At 41.7% G+C, this 23,830-nt stretch overlaps 1 protein-coding gene across 3 annotated transcripts; it reads right to left on the reverse strand.

The window, feature by feature from the left end:
- Positions 1 to 1,546: 1,546 nt before the first annotated feature.
- On the reverse strand, positions 1,547 to 18,717 carry LOC111977095 (tumor necrosis factor receptor superfamily member 5). 3 transcript variants are annotated; one of them, XM_070448026.1, is made up of 9 exons: positions 18,623 to 18,717; positions 5,520 to 5,598; positions 5,263 to 5,388; positions 4,372 to 4,518; positions 4,084 to 4,177; positions 3,902 to 3,960; positions 3,075 to 3,167; positions 2,959 to 2,990; positions 1,547 to 2,857 (listed from the first exon to the last, which is right to left on the reverse strand). In XM_070448026.1, the coding sequence occupies exons 2-9, from the start codon at positions 5,587 to 5,589 to the stop codon at positions 2,576 to 2,578; spliced, it is 903 nt and encodes a 300-aa protein (XP_070304127.1). In that variant the 5' UTR covers positions 5,590 to 5,598; positions 18,623 to 18,717; the 3' UTR covers positions 1,547 to 2,575. The 3 variants fall into 3 exon arrangements, with proteins under 3 accessions (XP_070304127.1, XP_023862171.1, XP_023862173.1); XM_024006403.1 differs by lacking the exon at positions 18,623 to 18,717 and adding an exon at positions 15,992 to 16,283; XM_024006405.1 differs by lacking the exons at positions 3,075 to 3,167; positions 18,623 to 18,717 and adding an exon at positions 15,992 to 16,283.
- Positions 18,718 to 23,830: the final 5,113 nt, after the last annotated feature.

Below are 23,830 nucleotides of genomic sequence, written 5' to 3' on the forward strand. Positions count from 1 at the left end.
TGCACTTATCCGGGGATAATGAGAAATCACCTAAGAGGAAAGAAGCCTGAAATGCACTGTCTTCTATTCTTCATCCCACCTCAAGATACACACACCCAGTCCATTGCTAACATAGAGGGTAGATTGGTCCCCTGTTTTACAGGTGGCCCAAAGGATCATAATCATAGACCGTATAGGGTGTGAGCCCTCAGAACAGGGAGACACAACAGGATCCAATCTGTCACAAACTATATTAAAACAAGTACAGCATTGATTAATCCAAGCACACACTGTACTTTTAAAACAGTCTAATACATTGCTGGTTAACTTTTTTAATTATTCAAATACCCAAGCTACATGGAACATTTGAATTGTGACAGAATTAACTTGTTTACAGCATCTAAAAGGTAAAGCTAATATGTCTATTTATGAGTACCCTTCTGTTCTGGCCTCCCAAGATCATGACATTCTCACAAAAGTTTCACAGAGCCACCAGTGGTGTAAAGTTAAAAAAACATTTTTTTTTTTTTMGGGGGGGGGGGGTCTTTACTTTACTATTTATGTTTTTACTTCACTATATTCCTAAAGAAAACAATGTCATTTTTACTCCATACATTTACCCTGACACCCAGATTTCGAACGCTTAGCAGGACAGGAAAATGGTTCAATTCACGCACTTATCAAGAGAACATTCCTGGTCATCCCTACTGCCTCTGATCTGGTGGACTCACTAAACACAAATGTTTTGTTTGAAAATGATGTGAGCCCCTGGCTAATGGTGCCTTCTGGTTTGCTTAATATAAGGAATTTGGAATGATCTATATTTTTACTTATTTATTTTTGTACTTTTTACCCCTTTTTCGTGATATCCAAATTGGTAGTTACAGTCTTGTCCCATCGCTACAACTCCTGTACAGACTCGGGAGAAGCGAAGGTTGAGAGCCATGCGTCCTCCGAAACACGACCCTGCCAAGCCGCACTGAGCGGAATAGGCCAATTGTGTGCCGCTTCATGGGTCACCCGGTCGTGGCCGGCTGCGACACAGCCTGGGATCGAACCCAGGTCTGTAGTGACGCCTATTGCACTGCCGTAGACTGCTGCACCACTTGGAAGGCTCTATATTTTTAATTTAAGTATATTTTTGCAATTACATTTACTTTTGTTATTTAAGTATATTTAAAAACAAATACTTTTAGACTTTTACTCAAGTAGTATTTGAATTGGTAACCTTCACTTTTACTTGAGTCATATTCTATTAAGGTATCTTTACTTTTACTCAAGTATGACAATTGGGTACTTTTTCCACCACAGGGTGAAGTCCACCCCCTGACTGATGCTGAAATCTCAAGGTTCTAGTGAAGCACTACCCCCCCCTTGTGGAAAATCTGAGTACCTGCTACTGACCCAAAAATTTAAAAGTACTGTAAAATAAAAGACCAGGTACAGTGTGCTCCAACAATATTATAATCTATACTTTATAAATGTAACTTAAATTGAAAGACACAAAAAAAATTGTCTTGATTTTGAATGCTAATTTTGAATTAAAAAAACAACAACAAAACAGACATTTCAAATTTAAATGGGCATTGTCTTTATGAACAACTCAGTAGCATTTATTTTTGATAGTTTAATGCAAAGGAGAGTAATTAAAACAGAAAGACATAATAAAAAGCCATTCTCTAGTGTTCTTATGAACATCTTCTATAACAGAATACAGCAACCAATACTTTTTACAACAGTTTACACGTACAGAATATTCAACCATATCAATCATTGTTGCCCATGTGAGGAAGTTAGGACAGCAAGCATTTTAGCTAGGTAGCCTATGAAAATAAAAACTAAAAGCATACTGTATGACTAAGCCATAGAACGTTTTGCCAACATGAAAGAGGAGGATGGCATTGACCTTCAACTAGTCTACAATTAGGGTGAGTGAACTTTTTTCCCACTTGCGTGTGTGTACACACGCACGCACACAGCCAGAATTATATTTAGCAACATTGATTGGACTAAAATGTTTTTGGTATTTTTAAGTTTGTTTTCAGTGTATTAAACTAAGCATGATGATGATGTTTAAATGTTTAAGTTGAAATAGTGCTGGAATAGCGGGGACAGTGTTCCTGTTGTCTTTGTGGTGACTTGAGGTAATTCTGTGGTTCCAAATCAGTAGCTGTTTAGTAACTGTCAAAAACATCAACTTTATTGACCATGCTGTAGGTAATACAACTGTTTGTTATGTGCAATATGCTTTGTGGACTCCACCGGTCAGATGTTGCTCTTCGGTCTTGTGATGAAACAAACGCATGTGTAGTTGAATTTATTCCACCACTGTGTGACTGTTGTCTTTTTGTTGTCACAGTCTTATTGTCTTTTTGTTGTCACAGTCTTATTGTATATCATGGTGGTGTATGAACTAATGGGTATAGAGCAAACAATGCAAATATCACAACATAGGTTGTAATATGACCTTTTTTTACTGGCTTGGCTTCCCCAGTGATTATACCCACGCACCCCTACTGTATTCATTAATGCACAACCTGGCTGTTGTTTATCATGTTAAGCAATAGGTAAAGCCAGGTGGTCATGTGATCTATAGCTATTCATAAAATACACTTTGTGTATCAGAAACATGGTGAGATTTACCCTCCTCCTGCACCACCAAATGTCCCTTTTCTGACACGTCTTTAGCTTCAACCTCCTCTGGTATTTGAAGACCTGGTAATGGTGGGTATAGTGTTGATGGTGGCTCTCCAAATTGGATCATAGGTTGAAGTTGTTCCCTCCCCTCTTCAGGTCCTTCTGCGTTTCCCTCTTCTGCTTTTCCGTCTGCTGTAGCCCTCTTAGTTCCCCTCTTAAGATTAAAATCCATACAGGATTCCTACGGTGAATGACACAATGCATATGTGAATTAGTGTCTAAATATAATAGAATAGCAGTATTACTGTCACGGCTGGTACAAAATGCATATAGAGAACGTACATTTGCTTTCTTGCAGGCCTCTCCGAGTTGACCTAGAACAAAATAAAAATTTGATTACTCAAAGATTCCAACGTAAAGTTATCACTCAAATAACATAATAAATTAGTGTTAAATACCTCTAAATTTGAACAGGACAATGCCCAAAACCCCAGCAGCTAGAAAGGCCATTACAATTGTGATTATTGTTCCATAGGAACTGGGTACTGGCACTGTAAAGTAAATAAAAAGAACATTACAAACAATTCAACCAACTATTGTTAACCAACCATAGCCTACGGCCTATGTGTCCCTTAAACTAGTGTTGACAGAGGTACCACACAGGCTACTGTTAGCTTCCCTACTACAGGCTACTGAAACCTGCCCTACTACAGGCTACTGTTGGCCGCCCTACTACAGGCTACTGAAACCTGCCCTACTACAGGCTACTGTTGGCCGCCCTACTACAGGCTACTGTTGGCCGCCCTACTACAGGCTACTGTTGGCCGCCCTACTACAGGCTACTGAAACCTGCCCTACTACAGGCTACTGAAACCTGCCCTACTACAGGCTACTGTTGGCCGCCCTACTACAGGCTACTGTTGGCCGCCCTACTACAGGCTACTGAAACCTGCCCTGCTACTGTTGGCCGGCCTACTACAGGCTACTGTTGGCTGCCCTACTACAGGCTACTGTTGGCCGCCCTACTACAGGCTACTGTAATACTGAGAAAACACTCCCACACCACAACTTTCGGTTTAAGCTGTCTGATTTTGAAACCAGGATAAACAGGCCCCTCCTACTATGTAGCCCAATTCAAGTGAATGAGTTACTGTGAGAAAGTGATGGTCAACTGACACTAAAGGAATATATTTTATAGTTCCCCAATTCAGTATGGTAGAATGGAAATGTTGTGATATGTGTAATTTGTGTTGCATTCAATGTGTGGACCCTGTATAGTACTTACCACAGACCGTGTCTGAGGTGGCTGTCCCTTCGGCTTCAGTTTTGAATTCAGACTTACAACTGAAAACATAATTTGGGATTAAACAAACCAACATTATTATGTGTATGATGGCTGCGGTTTCATTTACAGTTTGATAACATACACATCCCATTTTTTAATGGTACAAGGATCGAACTACTCACACTGTCCATAGCTTGCACTTGCTCTCTGCAGAACTGTCACTGGAGAACATGTTTAAAGGACAGGCCTTACACACTGTGTCATGTATGGGGCTACCTGAGAAAATATACAGTATCCGGTTAGAGTATCCGTTCAAAAATTACACAATTTAGGTAGCCTAACTCTGGCAGTTTAATAGAATACAACGGAATAGAAACAGAAACTTAAAAGCCATGTTTGAACATGTAGTAGGCACACTAGCATGGAACTCAATCGTTGCTGATAGCATGATGAAAGTGAGTGTTTTCTACCTTTGGATTTGACCTCTTCTCCAGGTCTGCATTTAGTATGTGGAACACACGTCAGGCACTCTTCACTGGAACAGTGGTATCCAGTCTTACATTTGCATGGGCTGAGGCTTGTCTTGTTCCTATTGGTACTGTGCTCAAAGTTTTTATCTGTGGCAGGAAGGAGATACAAGTGTTGTGTTATTACAAAGAGATAAGCCAGATAAACAGTAGGCCCTACGTGCATCTGAAATGGCATGCTAGCCCTTAGTGCACTTCTTTTGACCAGGGCCTGCACTAATGCTATAATAGGGAAAAGAGTGTCATTTCGGACAGGGGTGTCATGCACCCCAATAATCTGATGGGGCAGAAAGTATGCGAGGATGGCTGGGGGGTGGTCCGGAGGGGGGCATTTTTCAAACACCTGAAACAGCTTTTTCCTGCAATCTAGAACCATAATCATGAATTCTATGTAATAAATAGGTCTATTTTTCTGCATATCTAAGCATACCTCTTCAGCTGTCTGTATCTTCCTGACTGGTGGTTCTTTTTAAAAATACATTAAATATGCTTCTCTGCAGCTCTGGGTAAAATATTGAAAGGAATATGAGTCTTATTCAGTACATGCTTGCTTTTCTAAAGTCTACCAACCTTGCCAGCTAAGCTATTCTAACTTGATTGATAGTCTGAAATGTCTTCTTGGTAGCTAGTTATGAGTTTGCGGGATTGGGAACCTATCTGGGCTAACTAAAGGCAACTTCATAAAATTGCTAAGTGGATAGTAGTATTACAGAGATGTTTTTTTTTTTTTTTTAACAGTACAAATCTTGCCCCTGTGCCTACTATGGGCATGACACATCTGATTTCGGACACATACTATGTCTTCAAATACATAAAGAGCATCAAAAGTCTCACTTGGGTCGCAGTATGGTTGCAGTTTACAGCGGTTCTTGTCTGTGAATGCATGCTGGTATTCCCCCTCTTGGCATGGCATACAATGTGGATCAAAACAACCGCTATGGCTGGATAACATCTTGGTGCCTGTTAAGATAATATAGTTTTGCGGATTATGAATATTGAGTGTAGATCCTACAAGGGTATATTGACTCAGTTTCACTCAAAAGGCTGATAAGAGTACAGATATGTCAAATAATGAATGTCCTCTTCCTTACCTGGCCCACACATACTGCAACACTCCCCATTCTTCAAATACTGTGTTTCTGGATCACATGAGTAAATCATGGTCAAAACCTGTAAACAGAAGGTAGAAAAAAAAATTGTCGCTACAATGATCTATTCTCTCACCTCAACTGGCAAGATCGACCACTACAATAGAGGCGGAAAGTACCTAAATTCACGCTCTAGTCTAATAGGCTTGTGGCAAGGCAGCCACATTTTTGAGATACTCCTACCCGGGGTAGAACAAAACACAATCATATTTTTCACATCTCTAAATGTCTCCCATTTATGAAATGGACTGGTTGTGAAAAAAAAATTGTACTGCAAAAGTGTTTATATTGACAGCTATTGTGACACACAACCTAAACTCAAAAAGTGCAGAATAATGCCGGGCTGGAGGGGGGTGGGGTAGGGGTTACATGTAACCCAATATTATAAGCTCTGAAATTGCTCAAATGTGGAATACAAATAGTCAGTTGTCTGCCCTACATACACAACATCAGGATATCTCAATGCATCTTGGAAATATAGACCTGTAAACAGAGATACAATAGGTGGAAATATCAACTTAAAAGCAGCATTCCCCAAGAGAGAATGGCTTTCACTTCAGCAGTGATAAATTCATGAACTTCTTTGAGGAAAAGATCATGATCATTAGAAAGCAAATTACGGTTGTCCTGAGTCTGCACAACTCTGCCAGGACCTAGTATCAAGTGAGACACTCAAATTTTGTACTACTATATCTCTTGACACATTGATGAAAATAATCATGGCCTCTAAACCTTCAAGCTGCATACTGGACCCTATTCCAACTAAACTACTGAAAGAGCTGCTTCATGTGATTGGCCCTCCTAAGTTGAACATAATAAACGGCTCTCTATCCACCGGATGTGTACCAAACTCACTAAAAGTGGCCTCTTTAAGCCTCTCTTGAAAAAGCCAAACCTTGACACAGAAAATATTAAAAACTGTCGGCCTATATCGAATCTTCCATTCCTCTCAACATTTTAGAAAAAGCTGTTGGGCAGCAACTCACTGACTTCCTGAAAACAAACAATGAATACCAAACGCTTCTGTCTGGTTTTAGACCCCATTATAGCACTGAGACTGCACTTGTGAAGGTGGTAAATGACCTTTTAATGGCATCAGACCGAGGCTCTGCATCTGTCCTCGTGCCCCTAGACCTTAGTGCTGCTTTTGATACCATCGATCACCACATTTTTTTGGAGAGATTGGAAACTCAAATCGGTCTACACAGACAAGTTCTGGCCTGGTTTAGATCTTTTCTTTCGGAAAGATATGTTTGTCTCTGTGGATGGTTTGTCCTCTGACAAATCAACTGTACATTTGATTGAACTGTACATTTGAACTGTACAAAGTTCAGTTTTAGGACCACTATTGTTTTCACTATATAATTTTACCTCTCGGTGATGTCATTCGGAAACATAATGTTAACTTTCACTGCTATGCGGATGACACACAGCTGTACATTTCGATGAAACATGGTGAAGCCCCAAAATTGCCCTCCCTGGAAGCCTATGTTTCAGACATAAGGAAGTGGACGGCGGCAAATGTTCTACTTTTAAACTCAGACAAAACAGAGATGCTTGTTCTAGGTCCCAAGAAACAAAGAGATCTTCTGTTGAATCTGACAATTAATCTTGATGGTTGTACAGTCGTCTCAAATAAAACTGTGAAGGACCTCGGCGTTACTCTGGACCCTGATCTCTCTTTTGACGAACATATCAAGACTGTTTCAAGGACAGCTTTTTCGCATCTTCGTAACATTGCAAAAATCAGAAACTTTCTCTCCAAAAATGATGCAGAAAAGTTAATCCATGCTTTTGTCACTTCTAGGTTAGACTACTGCAATGCTCTACTTTCTGGCTACCTGGATAAAGCACTAAATAAACTTCAGTTAGTGCTAAACATGGCTGCTAGAATCTTGACTAGAACCCACAAATTTGATCATATTACTCCAGTGCTAGCCTATATACACTGGCTTCCTGTTAAGGCAAGGGCTGATTTCAAGGTTTTCCCACGCCGTTGCCAGACAGTAGTGCTTGTCAAGCGGAGCGAAGGGCACTGTGTCCCGGTGTTGTTGCCGTTCATGACCTCACCATTGAGTAGTAGACTGTATGTATCAAGGTGACAAGGTTAGCAATATTAGTTATTTCTTGTGTAGGCTGCTATCCTACTTTAAATAAAACCATGTGAGAGAAAAAAATGACCATGCTGCTACCACCGGTGACATGACCATGATACCCAGTAGAAAGCACTTCAAGTCGGCAGGCACAACACCAGAGCACTGGTGGCCTACTATCAACTCATAGTGCAACCCAATCAGCCACGCAAAGTGGTCTTGAGTGGTAACAAATCTGCCCAATTAGCTGATTTGCTTTCCATACACCCACTCCCTTCGACACACCCACTCGCCCATACTCCGGTCGCCATATTGGGCTCCAGCTATCCATACTTGCATAGTTTGAGAAGTGAGAATGCACACACACGCATGCTGATCTATAGCTTTCTTGGTCTGAAAACATGCAGGAAGATTCTTAGGTAGCTAAACCTATTGCCAACCTTTATTTAGGCATTTTAAAACACTTCCTTCTTTCCCTATTACGACAATTATGTTATACAGGTAACGAGTTCAAACAGGTGCAGTTAATACAGGTATTGAGTGGAAAACAGGAGGGCTTCTTAAAGAAAAATTAACAGGTCTGTGAGAGCTGGAATTCTTACTGGTTGGTAGGTGATCAAATACTTATGTCATGCAATACAATGCAAATTAATTACTTAAAAATCATACAATGTGATTTTTCTGGATTTTTGTTTTAGATTCCGTCTCTCACAGTTGAAGTGTACCGATGATAAAAATTACAGACCTCTACATGCTTTGTAAGTAGGAAAACCTGCAAAATCGGCAGTGTATCAAATACTTGTTCTCCCCACTGTATGCATGTTAGAGAAAAAAAAACAATGAGGTCAAAGGAATTGTCTGTAGAGCTCCGAGACAGGATTGAGGCGAGGCAACGACCTAGGGAAGGGTACCCAAAAAATGTCTGCAGCATTGAAGGTGCCCATGAACACAGTGGCCTCAATTATTCTTAAATGGAAGAAGTTTGAAACCAACTCTTCCTATAGCTGGCCGGCCTGCCAAACTGAGCAATCAGTGGTGATGGGCCTTGGTCAGGGAGGTAACCAAGAACCCGATGGTCACTTAGACAGAGCTCCGGAGTTCCTCTGTGGAGATGGGAGGACCTTCCAGAAGGACCTTCCAGAAGGACTCCACCAATCAGGCCTTTATGATAGAAGGAGGCACTCCTCAGTAAAAAGGCACACGACAGCCCGCTTGGAGTTTGTTAAAAGGCATCTAAAGGACCCATGAGAAACAAGATTCTCTGCTCTGATGAAATCAAGATTGAACTCTTTTAGCCTGAATGCCAAGTGTCACATCTGGAGGAAATCTGGCATCATCCCTACAGTGAAGCATGGTGGTGGCAAAAGCATGCTGTGGGGATGTTTTTCGAGGGAAAGATGAACGGAGCAAAGTACAGAGAGATCCTTGATGAAAACCTGCTCCAGAGAGCTAAGGACCTCAGACTGGTGCAAAGATTCACCTTCCAACAGGACATTGACCCTAAGCACACAGCCAAGACAATGCAGGAGTGGATTCAGGACAAGTCTCTGAATGTCCTTGAGTGGCCTAGGCAAAGCAGCGACGCCAATGCAGCGACGCTTCCCATCCAACCTGAGAGAATCTGCAGAGAAGAATGAGAGAAACTCCCCAAATACTGGTGTGCCAAGCTTGTAGCGTCATACCAAAGAAGACTTGAGGCTGTAATCGCTGCCAAAGGTGCTTCAACAAAGTACTGAGTAAAGGGTCTGAATATTATGTCAATGTAATATTCCAGTTTTATATGAATTTACAAAAATGTCTCATCCATTTTAAAATAAGGCTGTAATGTAACAAAATGTGGAAAAAGTCAGGGGGTCTGAATACTTTCCGAAAGCACTGTATATCACATTGTGAAGTCATATGAACTAACAGGTTATAGAGCAAACAATGCAATTATTACAACACATAGGTTGTAATAAATTGCATTTTTCCCCCCTGACTTGGCTTCCCCTGTGATTTTACCCACCCACCGCTACTGCTTTTGGTATAACTCAAACTATGAGTGGCACTGCCCTGCCTCGGTTGTGTTTGAATAGCTGAATACAACTAGTTCATCAATCTGTGTTCATGTTTTTCACAACACAAGCACATAGTAGCATAACCAAGTTACAGGAAAGCAACCTGTAGTACAGCAGTTTCCATTTCTATGACAGTTGGGTGCAGGCACTCAGCAGATGCAGCTTGCATGCCAACGAGACCCATTGACTATAGTTCTCAGTCTGATTGATGCTGGGGATACTCCTGTAGTGTAATGTTGGTTGTCTGGTTGTGAAGGAGAGTCTGTGAAAGGGCTGTGTCTGTTTATTATTTATTTAACCGCTCTCTTGAGGTCATTCCACAGCATCGCAAATCGGTTGAGGAAGTCCTGACCTCAACCCGATTGAGATGCTGTGGCATGACCTCAAGAGAGCGTTCACACCAGACATCCCATGAATATTGCTGAACTGAAACAGTTTCGTAAAGAGGAATAGGCCACTCCAGAAGGCGTTTTTTCTTATTTTGAAGCCTTTCTGTTGTTGATTTACTTCTGTGTTTTCGGACGTTGTCCTGTTGCATCACCAATCTTCTGTTGAGCTTCAATTGGCAGACATATAGCCTTACATTCTCCTGCAGAATGTCTTTATAAATTTGGGGATGCCTTTTTCCGTTGATGATAGCAAGCTGTCCAGGCCCTGAGGCAGCAAAGAAGCCACAAACCATGATGCTCCCTCCACCATACTTTACAGTTGGGATAAGGTTATGTTGGTGTGCTGTGCCTTTTTTTCTCCACACATAGTGTTTTGTTCTTTCCAAACAACTCAACTTTAGTTTAATCTGCCCATAGAATATTTTGCCAGTAGCGCTGTGAACATCCAGGTGCTCTTTTGCGAACTTCAGACGTGCAACAATGTTTTTTTTGGACAGTAGTGGCTTCTTCCGTGGTGTCCTCTTATGAACACAATTCTTGTTTAGTGTTTTACGTATCATAGACTCGCCAACAAAGATATTTGCATGTTCTAGAGATTTCTGTAAGTCTTTAGCTGACATTGTAGGATTCTTCATTACCTCATTGAGCATTCTGCGCTGTGCTCTTGCAGTCATCTTTGCAGGACGGCCACTCCTAGGTAGAGTAGCAACAGCGCTGAACTTTCTCCATTTTCGAAAATGTGTTTTACCGTGGTCTGGTATATGTCATGTCTTTCAGAGAGACTTTGTAACCCTTTCCAGCTTCGTGCATGTCAACAATTCGCAATCTTAGGTTTTCTGAGATCTCTTTTTAGATGTATGGTTCACATCAGGCAATACTTCTTGAGAAAAACAAACTCAAATTTTGTGAATGTTATTTATAGGGCAGGGCTCTAACCAACTCCAATCTAATCTCATTGATTGGACTCCAGGTTAGCTGACTCCTGACTCCAATTAGCTTTTGGAGAAGTAATTAGCCTATAGGTTCACATACTTTTTCCAACCTACACTGTGAATGTTTAAATTATGTATTCAACATAGACAAGAAAAAGACTATAATTTGTGTGTAATTAGTTTAAGCATACTGTTTGTCTATTGTTGTGACTTATATGAAGATCAGATCAAATGTTATGACCAATGTATGCAGAAATCCAGGTAATTCCAAAGGGTTCACATTTTTCTTGCCATTGTATCTTGCCAACTCCAGGGCAGACAGCCAGGATGGTGGACATGATTATTATTTTTTTTTATAAATTCGCCAGCTCAACCCAAATATCATAAGAGTGCACCGGAACATCCCAATGGGCATCACAAATGCAGTGAGCCAGCAGAAGGTCATGTTGGATTCAGGCAACAGTATTGGACTAGCAATTATTCAAAGCTTACTTCCAAATAATAAGGAGGTGACTTAAGAGCCCAATCCTGGAGCCACAAGTTATACCACAGTTGGTATACCGCAAGATGTAGAGCTATGGAGAAGATGTACAGGGTTCTCTTTCCTTTTGTTGAAGACCCCCGAGTTGCCTCATTGATCATCAGAGACGATTGTGACTTGGAATGCTTGGTGTTGTCATGTCAAGCAGTCTGCTGCCTTCTCTAAATTCAATGGACATTAGACCGGTGGAAATCTGTCTTTTGGCCTGATGAGTCCAAATTTGAGATTTTTGGTTCCAACCGCCATGTCTTTATGAGATACAAAGCAGGTGAACGGATGATCTCCGCATGTGTGGTTCCCACCATGAAGCATGGATGAGGAGGTGTGATGGTGGTTTGCTGGTGACACTGTCTGATTTATTTAGAATTCAAGACACACTTAACCAGCATGGCTACCACAGCATTCTGCAGCAATACGCCATCCCATCTTTTTTGCGCTTAGTGGGACTATCATTTGGACCCCTACATATCAGCCGGGCTAGACAATCTGGACCCTCTCTTTCTAAAATTATCCCCCGAAATTGTTACAACCCCTATTACTAGCCTGTTCAACCTCTCTTTCGTATCGTCTGAGATCCCCAAAGATTGGAAAGCTGCCGCGTTCATCCCCCTCTTCAAAGGAGGAGACACTCTAGACCCAAACTGCTACAGACCTATATCTATCCTACCTTGCCTGTCTAAGGACTTCAAAAGCCAAGTTAAGAAACAGATCACCGACCATTTCGAATCCCACCGTACCTTCTCCGCTATGCAATCTGGTTTCCGAGCTGGTCATGGGTGCACCTCAGCCACACTCAAGGTCCTAAACGATATCATAACCGCCATCGATAAGAGACAATACTGTGCAGCTGTATTCATCAACCTGGCCAAGTCTTTCGACTATGTCAATCACCACATTCTTATCGTCAGACTCAACAGCCTTTGTTTCTCAAATGACTGCCTCGCCTGGTTCACCAACTACTTCTCAGACAGAGTTCAGTGTGTCAAATCGGAGGGCCCGTCGTCCGGACCTCTGGCAGTCTCTATGGGGGTGCCACAGGGTTCAATTCTCGGGCTGACTCTTCTCTGTATACATCAATGATGTCGCTCTTGCTGCTGGTGATTCTCTGATCCATCTCTACGCAGACGACACCATTCTGTATACTTCTGGCCCTTCTTTGGACACTGTGTTAACTAACCTCCAGACGAGCTTCAATGCCATACAACTCTCCTTCCGTGGCCTCCAACGCTCTTAAATGCAAGTAAAACTAAATGCATGCTCTTCAACCGATCGCTGCCCACACCTGCCCGGTTCTGACTTGAAATATGTGGAACTACCTAGGTGTCTGGTTAGACTGTAAACTCTCCTTCCAGACTCATATTAAGCATCTCCAATCCAAAATTAAATCTAGAATCGGCTTCCTATTTCACAACAAAGCATCCTTCACTCATGCTGCCAAACATACCCTCGTAAAGTGACTATCCAACCGATCCATGACTTTGGCGAAATTTACAAAATAGCCTCCAACACTCTACTCAGCAAATTGGATGCAGTCTATCACAGTGCCATCCATTTTATCACCAAAGCCCATATACTACCCACCACTGCGACCTGTATGCTCTCGTTGGGTGGCCCTTGTTCATATTATATATTGTAATTATTTCGCCACTATTGCCTATTTATTGCCTTACCTCCATTATTCTACCTCATTTGCTTCTACCTCATAGACTTTTCTATTCTATTATTGACTGTTTGTTTATTCCATGTGTACTGTGTTGTTGTTGTTTGTGTCGCACTGCTTTGCTTTATCTTGGCCAGGTCGCAGTTGTAAATGAGAACTTGTTCTCAACTAGCCTACCTGGTTAATTTCACTAGTGTAGGGGGCAGCATTTGGCATTTTGGATGAAAAGTGTGCCCAAATTAAACTGCCTGCTACTCAGGCCCAGAAGCTAGGATATGCATATATTAGTATTAGTATTAGTATATTTGGATAGAAAACACTCTAAAGTTTCCAAAACTGTTAAAATAATGCCTGTGAGTATAACAGAACTGATATGGAAGGCAAAAACCCGAGGAAAATCCAACCAGGAAGTACTATTATTTTTGAAAGGCCGTTTTTCCATTGAAAGCCTATCCACCACACAAAGACTTAGGACCCAGTTCACAAGCTCTATGGCTTCTTCTACATGTGGCCAGTCTTTAGGCATTGTTTCAGGCTTTTACTCTGAAAAATGAGGGAGATACAGCACTTTCAATGAGAGGCCAGTGGAAATTTCCAGACATCAGCCATGCGCCTGATCGGGAACGCGCCTTTCTTGTTTCACCTTTCCTATTGACAAAGCTTTTGTCCGGTTGAAATATTATTGATTATTTATGACAAAAACAACCGGAGGATTGATTTTAAACATCGTTTGGCATGTTTCTACTAACTTTTATTGTACTAATAAAAACTTTTTGTCTGGACTTAGTGCACACGCCTTGTGCATTTGGATTACTGAACAAAACGCGCAAACAAAAAGGAGGTTTTTGGTCATAAAGAGGGACATTATCGAACATTTATTTTCTAACATGGAGACCTGGGAGTGCCACCAGATGAAGATCAAAGGTAAGTGATTAATTTTAATGCTATTTCTGACTTTTGTGAGCCCTCTCCTTGGCTGGAAAATGGCTGTATGTGTTTCTGTAGCTAGGCGTTGACCTAACATAATCGCAAAGTATGCTTTCGCCGTAAAGCCTTTTTGAAATCTGACACAGCGGTTGCATTAAGGAGAAGTTTATCTTTATTCGTATGTTTAACACTTGTATCTTTTATCAATGTTTATGATGAGTATTTCTGTTATTTGATATGGCTCTCTGCACTTTCCCCGGATGTTTGTTTGAGACAATGCATTTCTGAACATAACGCGCCAACGTAAACTGAGATTTTTGGATATAAATATGAACTTTATCGAACAAAACATACATGTATTGTGTAACATGAAGTCCTATGAGTGCCATCTGATGTAGATCAAAGGTTAGTGATTAATTTAAATCGCTATTTCTGACTTTTGTGAGCCCTCTCCTTGGCTGGAAAATGGCTGTATGGTTTTCTGTGACTAGGTGCTGACCTAACATAATCGCAAGGTGTGCTTCGCCGTAAAGCCTTTTGAAATCAGAAACTGTGGCTGGATTAACGAGAAGTTTATTTTTAAAATGGTGTATAATACTTGTATGTTTGAGGAATGTTAATTATGAGATTTCTGTTGTTTTGAATTTGGCGCCCTGCAATTTCACTGGCTGTTGGTTACGTGGGACGCTAGCGCCCCACTTGTACCAGAGTGGTTACATAAAGGTGAAATAAAATAAAAAAATGTTTTTCAACAGGACAATGACCCAACACACCTGCAGGCTGTGTAAGGGCTATTTGACCCAGACGGAGAGTGATGGAGTGCTGCATCAGATGACCTGGTCTCCACAATCACCCGACCTCAACCCAATTGAGATGGTTTGAGATGAGTTGGACCGCAGAGTGAAGGAAAAGCAGCCAACAAGTGATCAGCATATGTGGGAACTCCTTCAAGACTGTTGGAAAAGCATTCCAGGTGAAGCTGGTTGAGAGAATTCCAAGAGTGTGCAAAGCTGTCAAGGCAAAGGGTGGCTACTAAAATAAAAAAAATAAAAAAATCTATTTTGATTTGTTTAACACTTTTTTGGGTACTACATGATTCCATTTGTGTTATTTTATAGTTTTGATGTCTTCACTGTTATTCTACAATGTAGAAAATAGGAAAAATTAAGAAAAAACGTAGATGTCCAAACTTGACAGGTACTGTATATACAGGTGATTAAACCACCATTTAATGATATTGTGGCAGCCATAATGAATTTTGGACACCATAATTTATTTGGAGCAGAGGAGGCTGGTGGAAGGAGCTATTCTGCACGTTTTGAGTTTAGTCATAATATCTATCAATTTAAGAACTTTTGCTGTCAAATATTTTTTCACGACCATCCATTTCGTAAATGGGAGGCATGAGACGTGAGACGTGAAAACCTCGGGTTGTGGTATCTCAAAAACGTAAGCCCTTTTTGAGGATTGGCCACTATTGCCTATAAAACCAAATTTCATAAATCAGTTGCGCAAATGTTTCACATTAGAGCTAGTAAAATAACTAAATATTGCAACACAGTAGCTTTAACTGACATATTTTTTTTGTAGAGGCAGTTGCTTCGAAACGACATCGAAAGTGAAAGTGTTGAATGAGCTTTGACGCATTTGGCAATCTTTTACAAACGCTTAAATTGTAAAATGAAGTCAAAAGAAACCCAACACAACATCAATATAGGCAATTTGTAGCATATTATGTGTTGTATATGGTTCCCTTAATGCAAAAGACGTATGCCATTATAGCACACAATAATAAAAAGTAACCTAAGCTACTCACCGACAGAATACATAAAAGCAGAACGATCATTTCGATCCTTGTCGTAGTATTAAAACAACCAAGTATTGTTGCAACTCCTCTCCTCCGCTTCTATGCAATCCCACTCCGCAAATAGGCTGCTGTACAAGCCTTCACACTAAATTATTCCGCTGCTCAGTCTTTCGCTACATAAACGTTGGTAAGGCGTAGCGTTTGGCCAGAGCAACGAGTCTGGGTAGTCAAGCAACGGTACTGTAGACCTGTAGACTGTACCAGTCTCTTGACAACGAGCTGAGCGGTGGGCTGGACTCGGAGAATAAATAAGTGACTTGAAACAGGGGGGATTCCGTAGAAGACAAACACACGTGACCCTTTCCTGGAAAATGCCCGAGGTTTAACGTACTCAAGATGATGTGGAATGCGGGAACGAACATTCATGAGTCATGTAGGCCTACCAATATTTTTGTGAAAAATGTGATCTTTGATTAGGCTATTTATCATAGGTGTACATAAAGTTTAGGTTAAAGAGGGCAGTCTCGATGGAAATAACGTAAGCCTATTTGGGAGTGTGGTTTGTGCTTGCCTTGAGACCAATAGTTTGGAAGTGTCATTCCCCACTTTATTTCCCCCCCACATTTTCTACACTGGTGTCAGCAGCGGGATACGGGCACCCGTGAGCCACCCCTGATATACACTTTTTTTTAATATACACTTTCAATAATACCCAGTGGAGACAAACTGGTTGAATAAACATTGTTTCAGCATAACGTGTCAAGGTATTGTGACGTGGAATCTACAGTATGTGGAAAATACATTGGATCTTAAAAAAGTAAATCAACTGCTGTTTTGAGATTGAAATTTCAACCACAGGATTATGCCATCATGGTAACCAATTTTCAACATAGACAAACCTTGTATAAAATATGTTGAATTTGTACCTTTGAAACAGGTCACATCTTCAACGTTTTATCCACTAACGTTAAAAAAACAATAGGCTGGGCAGCACCTCCTACTGGAGAGTTGATTTATCTTAGGTATTAATTTGGTCTCCCATCCCAAAATGTTATCAAGCCCAGCCCTAATTATCTTAGATATTTGTCAGTGACTACTACCAATGTGCTATCCTGAGAAAGATTATTGAGAGATCTCTTAATAACTAAATAGATTCATTGATGACCTCAAAGTCAGTCAAAAGGGCAGATTTAAAAGAGCTTATTAAATGTAACCATACTTTATAAGTCATATATCATCAATGATACTATTTAGGCCTATATAGCATTTGTGAAGTCTTCAACAGCTGTTGGGTTTCAATTCAACCCACGGTTCAACTAAAAATAGACAATATATATAGGCCTAGGGTTTCAAGCCTAGGTTGAATTCATTTGTTTGATTCACTTCTCCATCTCAACCAAAAACAGTTAAAGAATAGGACTAAATCAATTCAAACTTTATTGAAAGTACATTTAAAGTTTGATTAGATTTAGTCCTATTCTTCAACTTAGATTTTTGGTTGTGATGGAGACATGAATCCAACATATCAATTATTAATTTGTAGACAAATGGGAATTAAAGCCAGAAGTCAGTAGCACAAAATATACATCTCCTTCAAATGTTGATATTTGTTAACATTGACAACCAAACACAATTCAATATCACTTTTGTAATACAGTAAATAGCCTATTAACTTGTCGATAAAGTAACACATTTTATGTTGAATTCACATCTCCAACTAAACCAAACTTAAAGTTAAAGAATATGATTAAGCCAGTGGCTCAGATGAAATTATCCAAGCATTAGATATCCTTTAAAATGTTGATATTTGGTTATGTTGTCGACCAAACACAGTATTACTTTTACAGTAAATAGCCTAAAGTTAAGGCTATCTTACAAACTAATATAACAGTATTTATTCAACCTTTTGAGTAAAATATCCAGTGTCACATTGAGGTTACTGTGACTATAAATGTCTACTTATGCAACCATAGAAAGAGTGCATGTTCAAGTTGGCATGCAAAGGTTCTGTGGTTTTAGAAACTCATATCACAATTCCTATGATCTGCATAGAATCTCGAACATAATTGTTCACTTGCACTATGTGCTTTTAATGTAATCTCGAATGCAACCCACGTCATTTTGTTACGCTGGATAAAGCACAGTGATAACACATACAATTGCTGTATAAATACAAAATATCTGACATTGTATTCACATTTTAACTTTGTTTTGCTTTTAAGTGGTTGAAAGCGCAGTGATAACATATTTAAATGACAACTAAACCAAACATCTGACATTGTTTTTCCATTGGAATTTGGTTGAAAGCATTGTGATAACACATTGGGAATTCAACAAACTGTTGGCTGTCTTGTTGAGTGGGTGAATAAAGGTTGAAATCTCATTGATCAACGTCAACCAAATATTACAAAAATGTCCACGTTGAAATGTCGTGTTTTTTTTGTTGTCGTCGTTTACATTTCAGTTTGATATGAGTTTCCATAACCACACATCTCTTGCGCTATACATTATTTACCCAACATTTTTAACTGACACATTTTTATGACAAAAACAAACAATACAATATAATGCGCTAGGCAGTAGCAGGCACTGGAAGAAGCCTCTGGCTGCGTTTCAAACATATATAAAAAAAAGACACACCCTCCACTTACTTTCGCCTTATACCTTTGGGGGAATCCCCGCGGCCATCTTTGTCGTCGGTCCAAATGATTAGCCAAGCAAGGGGAGTAGGCGACGTAAGCAACCTCAGCCCTCGTTTTTGATCAGTTTGCAAGTGTATAATTATGTTCTCTCCGGGATGAAACGCCCCTTAATTCAATACGCGATGATTGTACATCCGCTAAGAAAAGTCATCCAAAACTTAAAACCAACATTAATATGGAGAAGTCAACATACAAGTGTAAGTAAAAACGAATGTAAATAAGTTGGAAATTAAAACCAACATGACGGCTCAAATCAAATCAAATTTTATTGGTCACACACATAAACTCAGCAAAAAAAGAAACGTCCCTTTTTCAGAACCCTGTCTTTCAAAGATAATTCGTCAAAATCCAAATAACTTCACAGATCTTCATTGTAAAGGGTTTCAACACTGTTTCCCATCGTTAAGACACTAGCAGCTTACAGACAGTAGGCAATTAAGATCACAGTTATGAAAACTTAGGACACTAAAGAGGCCTTTCTACGGACTCTGAAAAACACCAAAAGAAAGATGCCCAGGGTCCCTGCTCATCTGCGTGACCGTGCCTTTGGCATGCTGCAAGGAGGCATGAGGACTGCAGATGTGGCCAGCGCAATAAATTGCAATGTCCGTACTGAGAGACGCCTAAGACAGTGCTACAGGGAGACAGGAAGGACAGTTGATCATCCTCGCAGTGGCAGACCACGTGTAAGAACACCTGCACAGGATCGGTACATACAAACATCACACTTGCGAGAGAGGTACAGGATGGCAACAACAACTGCCCGAGTTACACCAGGAACGCACAATCCCTCCATCAGTGCTCAGACTGTCCGCAATAGGTTGAGAGAGGCTGGACTGAGGGCTTGTAGGCCTGTTGTAAGTAGGTCCTCAGCAGACATCACCGGAAACAACGTCACCTATGGGCACAAACCCACCGTCGCTGGACCAGACAGGACTGGTAAAAAGTGCTCTTCACTGATGAGCTGCGCTTTTGTCTCACCAGGGGTGATGGTCAGATTCGCGTTTATCGTCGAAGGAATGAGCGTTACACCGAGTCCTGTACTCTGGAGTGGGAACGATTTGGAGGTGGACATTCCGTCATGGTCTGGGGTGGTGTGTCACAGCATCATCGGACTTGTGCGTTACAGGGAAGACAAATCAAATGTTATTGGTCACATACACATGGTTAGCAGATGTTAATGCGAGTGTAGCGAAATGCTTGTGCTTCTAGTTCCGACCGCGCAGTAATATCTAACAAGCAATCTAACAATTTCACAACAACTACCTTATACACGCAGGTGTAAAGGAATGAATAAGAATATGTACATATAAATATATGGATGAGCGATGGCCGAACGGCATAGGAAAGATGCAGTAGATGGTATAGAGTACAGCATATACATATGAGATGAGTAATGTAGGGTATGTAAACATGATATAAAGTGGAATTGTTTAAAGTGACTAGTGATACATTTATTACATCCAATTTTTCATTATTAAAGAGGCTGGAGATTTGAGTCAGTATGTTGGCAGCAGCCACTCAATGTTAGCGATGGCTGTTTAACAGGTGAACAGGCAGTGGCTCGGGTGGTTGTTGTCCTTGATGATCTTTTTGGCCTTTCTGTGACATCGGGTGGTGTAGGTGTCCTGCAGGGCAGGTAGTTTGCCCCCGGTGATGCGTTGTGCAGACCTCACTACCCTCTGGAGAGCTTTACGGATGTGGGCGGAGCAGTTGCTGTACCAGGCGGTGATACAGCTTGACAGGATGCTCTCGATTGTGCATGTGTAAAAGTTTGTGAGTGTTTTTGGTGACAAGCCACATTTCTTCAGCCTCCTGAGGTTGAAGAGGCGCTGTTGCGCCTTCTTCACCACGCTGTCTGTGTGGGTGGACCATTTCAGTTTGTCCATGATGTGTACACCGAGGAACTTAAAACTTTCCACCTTCTCCACTACTGTCCCGTCGATGTGGATAGGGGGGTGCTCCCTCTGCTGTTTCCTGAAGTCCACGATCATCTCCTTTTTTTTGTTGACGTTGAGAGTGAGGTTATTTTCCTGACACCACACTCCGAGGGCCCTCACTTCCTCCCTGTAGGCCGTCTCGTCGTTGTTGGTAATCAAGCCTATCACTGTAGTGTCGTCTGCAAACTTGATGATTGAGTTGGAGGCGTGCATGGCCACGCAGTCATGGGTGAACAGGGAGTACAGGATAGGGCTGAGAACGCACCCTTGTGGCGCCCCAGTGTTGAGGATCAGTGGGGTGGAGATGTTGTTACCTACCCTCACCACCCGGGGGCGACCCGTCAGAAAGTCCAGGACCCAGTTACACAGGGCGGGGTGTTGACCCAGGGTCTCAAGCTTAATGACAAGGTTGGAGGGTACTATGGTGTTAAATGCTGAGTTGTAATCGATGAACAGCATTCTTACATAGGTATTCCTCTTGTCCAGATGGGTTAAGGCAGTGTGCAGTCTGATTGCGATTGCGTCGTCTGTGGACCTATTGGGGCGGTAAGCAAATTGGAGTGGGTTTAGGGTGTCAGGTAGGGTGGAGGTGATATGATCCTTGACTAGTCTCTCAAAGCACTTCATGATGACGGAAGTGAGTGCTACGGGGCGATAGTCATTTAGCTCAGTTACCTTAGCTTTCTTGGGAACAGGAACAATGGTGGCCCTCTTGAAGCATGTGGGAACAGCAGACTGGGATAGGGATTGATTGAATATGTCCGTAAAAACACCAGCCAGCTGGTCTGCGCATGCTCTGAGGACGCGGCTAGGGATGCCGCCTGGGCCGGCAGCCTTGTGAGGGTGTCAGGAGAATTTTCAATCCCAATGATTATAACTAACAATTATTTAAGCTTTGACCAATCCCTGAGGTTTGTAAGACCCTGGGTTTAATAATAATTAGGCAAAGACTCAGCTTCTGCAAAAGGTTGGTTCTTTATTCACGAGAACGTTCTAAAAATCATATAATGCGCACAGCCTTTTATATAACTCCTACAAGCGCCTACAAGTGCATCTGTTCCTCCCTGGGTGGAGGAACTTTATCTCCTGTCCTTTGTCTCACAGTACCAAAACATGTCTGTTGTCAGTTCCTCTTTATCACACACAAACACAATGTTCCCACTGTCTCACAATATTCTAGTATTATGTCTAAACACATTGTCTAAGCTTCTGTAACTATTAGGGTGAAATACTTTAGTCATTACTCTTAATGTCATTCAGATTCTCTTATCATTACTTTAAACATATAAATTCCCTTATCAGAGGGTTAACACGTTTACATTTTTTCCTCATGTTGGCTGCGGTGAAGGAGAGCCCGCAGGTTTTGGTAGCGGGCCGTGTCAGTGGCACTGTATTGTTCTCAAAGCGAGCAAAGAAGTTGTTTTGTTTGTCTGGGAGCAAGACATCGGTGTCCGCGACAGGGCTGGTTCTCTTTTTGTATTCCGTGATTGACTGTAGACCCTGCCACATACGTCTAGTGTCTGAGCCGTTGAATTGCAACTCTACTTTGTCTCTATACTGACTCTTAGCCTGTTTGATTGCCTGTCGGAGGGAATAGATACACTGTTTGTATTCGGGCATGTTTCCGGTCGCCTTGCCATGATTAAAAGCAGTGGTTCACGCTTTCAGTTTTGTGCGAATGCTCCCATCAATCCACGGTTTCTGGTTGGGGAAGGTTTTAATAGTCACTGTGGGTACAACATCACCGATGCACTTGCTAATAAACTCGCTCACCGTAACAGTGTATACATCAATGTTGTTGTCTGGAACATATCCCAGTCCACGTGATCGAAGCAATCTTGAAGCGTGGAATCAGATTGGTCGGACAAGCGTTGAACAGACCTGAGCACGGGCGTTTCCTGTTTTAATTTCTGTCTATAGGCTGGGAGCAACAAAATGGAGTCGTCGTAGGATTTGCTGAAAGGAGGGCGAGGATATGTGGTTTCCAGTTTACATAGAGTCCAATGAAGTTCTTTCAGGGCCGTCGAGGTGTCTGCTTGGGGGGGGATATACGCGGCTGTGATTATAATCAAACAGAATTCTCTTGGTAGATAATGCGGTCGGCATTTGATTGTAAGGAATTCTAGGTCAGGTGAACAAAAGGACTTGCGTTCCTGTATGTTGTTATGGTCACACCACGACTCATTAATCATAAGGCATACACCCCCACCCTTCTTCTTACCAGAGAGATGTTTGTTTCTGTTGGCGCGATGCGTGAAGAAACCGGGTGGATGTACCGACTCTGATAATGTAATCCGCGTGAGCCATGTTTCCGTGAAACAGAGAATGTTACAATCTCTGATGTCTCTCTGGAAGGCAACCCTTGCTCGAATTTCGTCTACCATGTTGTCAAGGGACTCGACATTGGCGAGTAGTATACTCGGGAGCGGAGAGCGATGTGCTCGTCTACGGAGCCTGACCAGAAGACCCCTCCGTCTGCCCCTTCTGCGGCGCCGTTGTTTTGGGTCGCCTACTAGGATCCGATCCATTGTCCCGGGTGGTGGTCCAAACAGAGGATCCGCTTCGAGAAAGTCATATTCCTGGTCGTAATGTTGGTAAGTTGACGTTGCTCTTATAAATAGTTCTTCCCGGCTGTATGTAATAAGACTTAAGATTTCCTGGGGTAACCTCCCTCATGTGGTACCCTTCCTGCAGGCTCATCCTGACATACTCTCCAGCATGACAATGCCACCAGCCATACTGCTCGTTCTGTGCGTGATTTCCTGCAAGACAGGAATGTGTCTTGCAGGAAAAGTGTTCCTTGAGGAGTGTCGCCATGGCCATCGAAGAGCCCGGATCTCAATCCCATTGAGCACGTCTGGACCTGTTGGATCGGAGGGTGAGGGCTAGGGCCCCAGAAATGTCTGGAACTTGCAGGTGTCTTGGTGGAAGAGTGGGGTAACATCTCACAGCAAGAACTGGCAAATCTGGTGCAGTCCATGAGGAGGAGATGCACTGCAGTACTTAATGCAGCTGGTGGCACACAAGATACTGACTGTTACTTTTTGATTTTGACCCCCCCCACCCCCCCTTGTTCAGGGACACATTATTACATTTGTACTGCGTTCCTCTTCCTCTTCATCCGAAGAGGAGGAGCAGGGATTGAACAGAAATGCAGCTCGTGATATGACATGATATTTATTAACAAAACGGAAAAACACGAAAAC

Source organism: Salvelinus sp. IW2-2015, linkage group LG17, assembly GCF_002910315.2.
Source record: "Salvelinus sp. IW2-2015 linkage group LG17, ASM291031v2, whole genome shotgun sequence".
Taxonomy (NCBI): Eukaryota; Metazoa; Chordata; class Actinopteri; order Salmoniformes; family Salmonidae; genus Salvelinus; species Salvelinus sp. IW2-2015.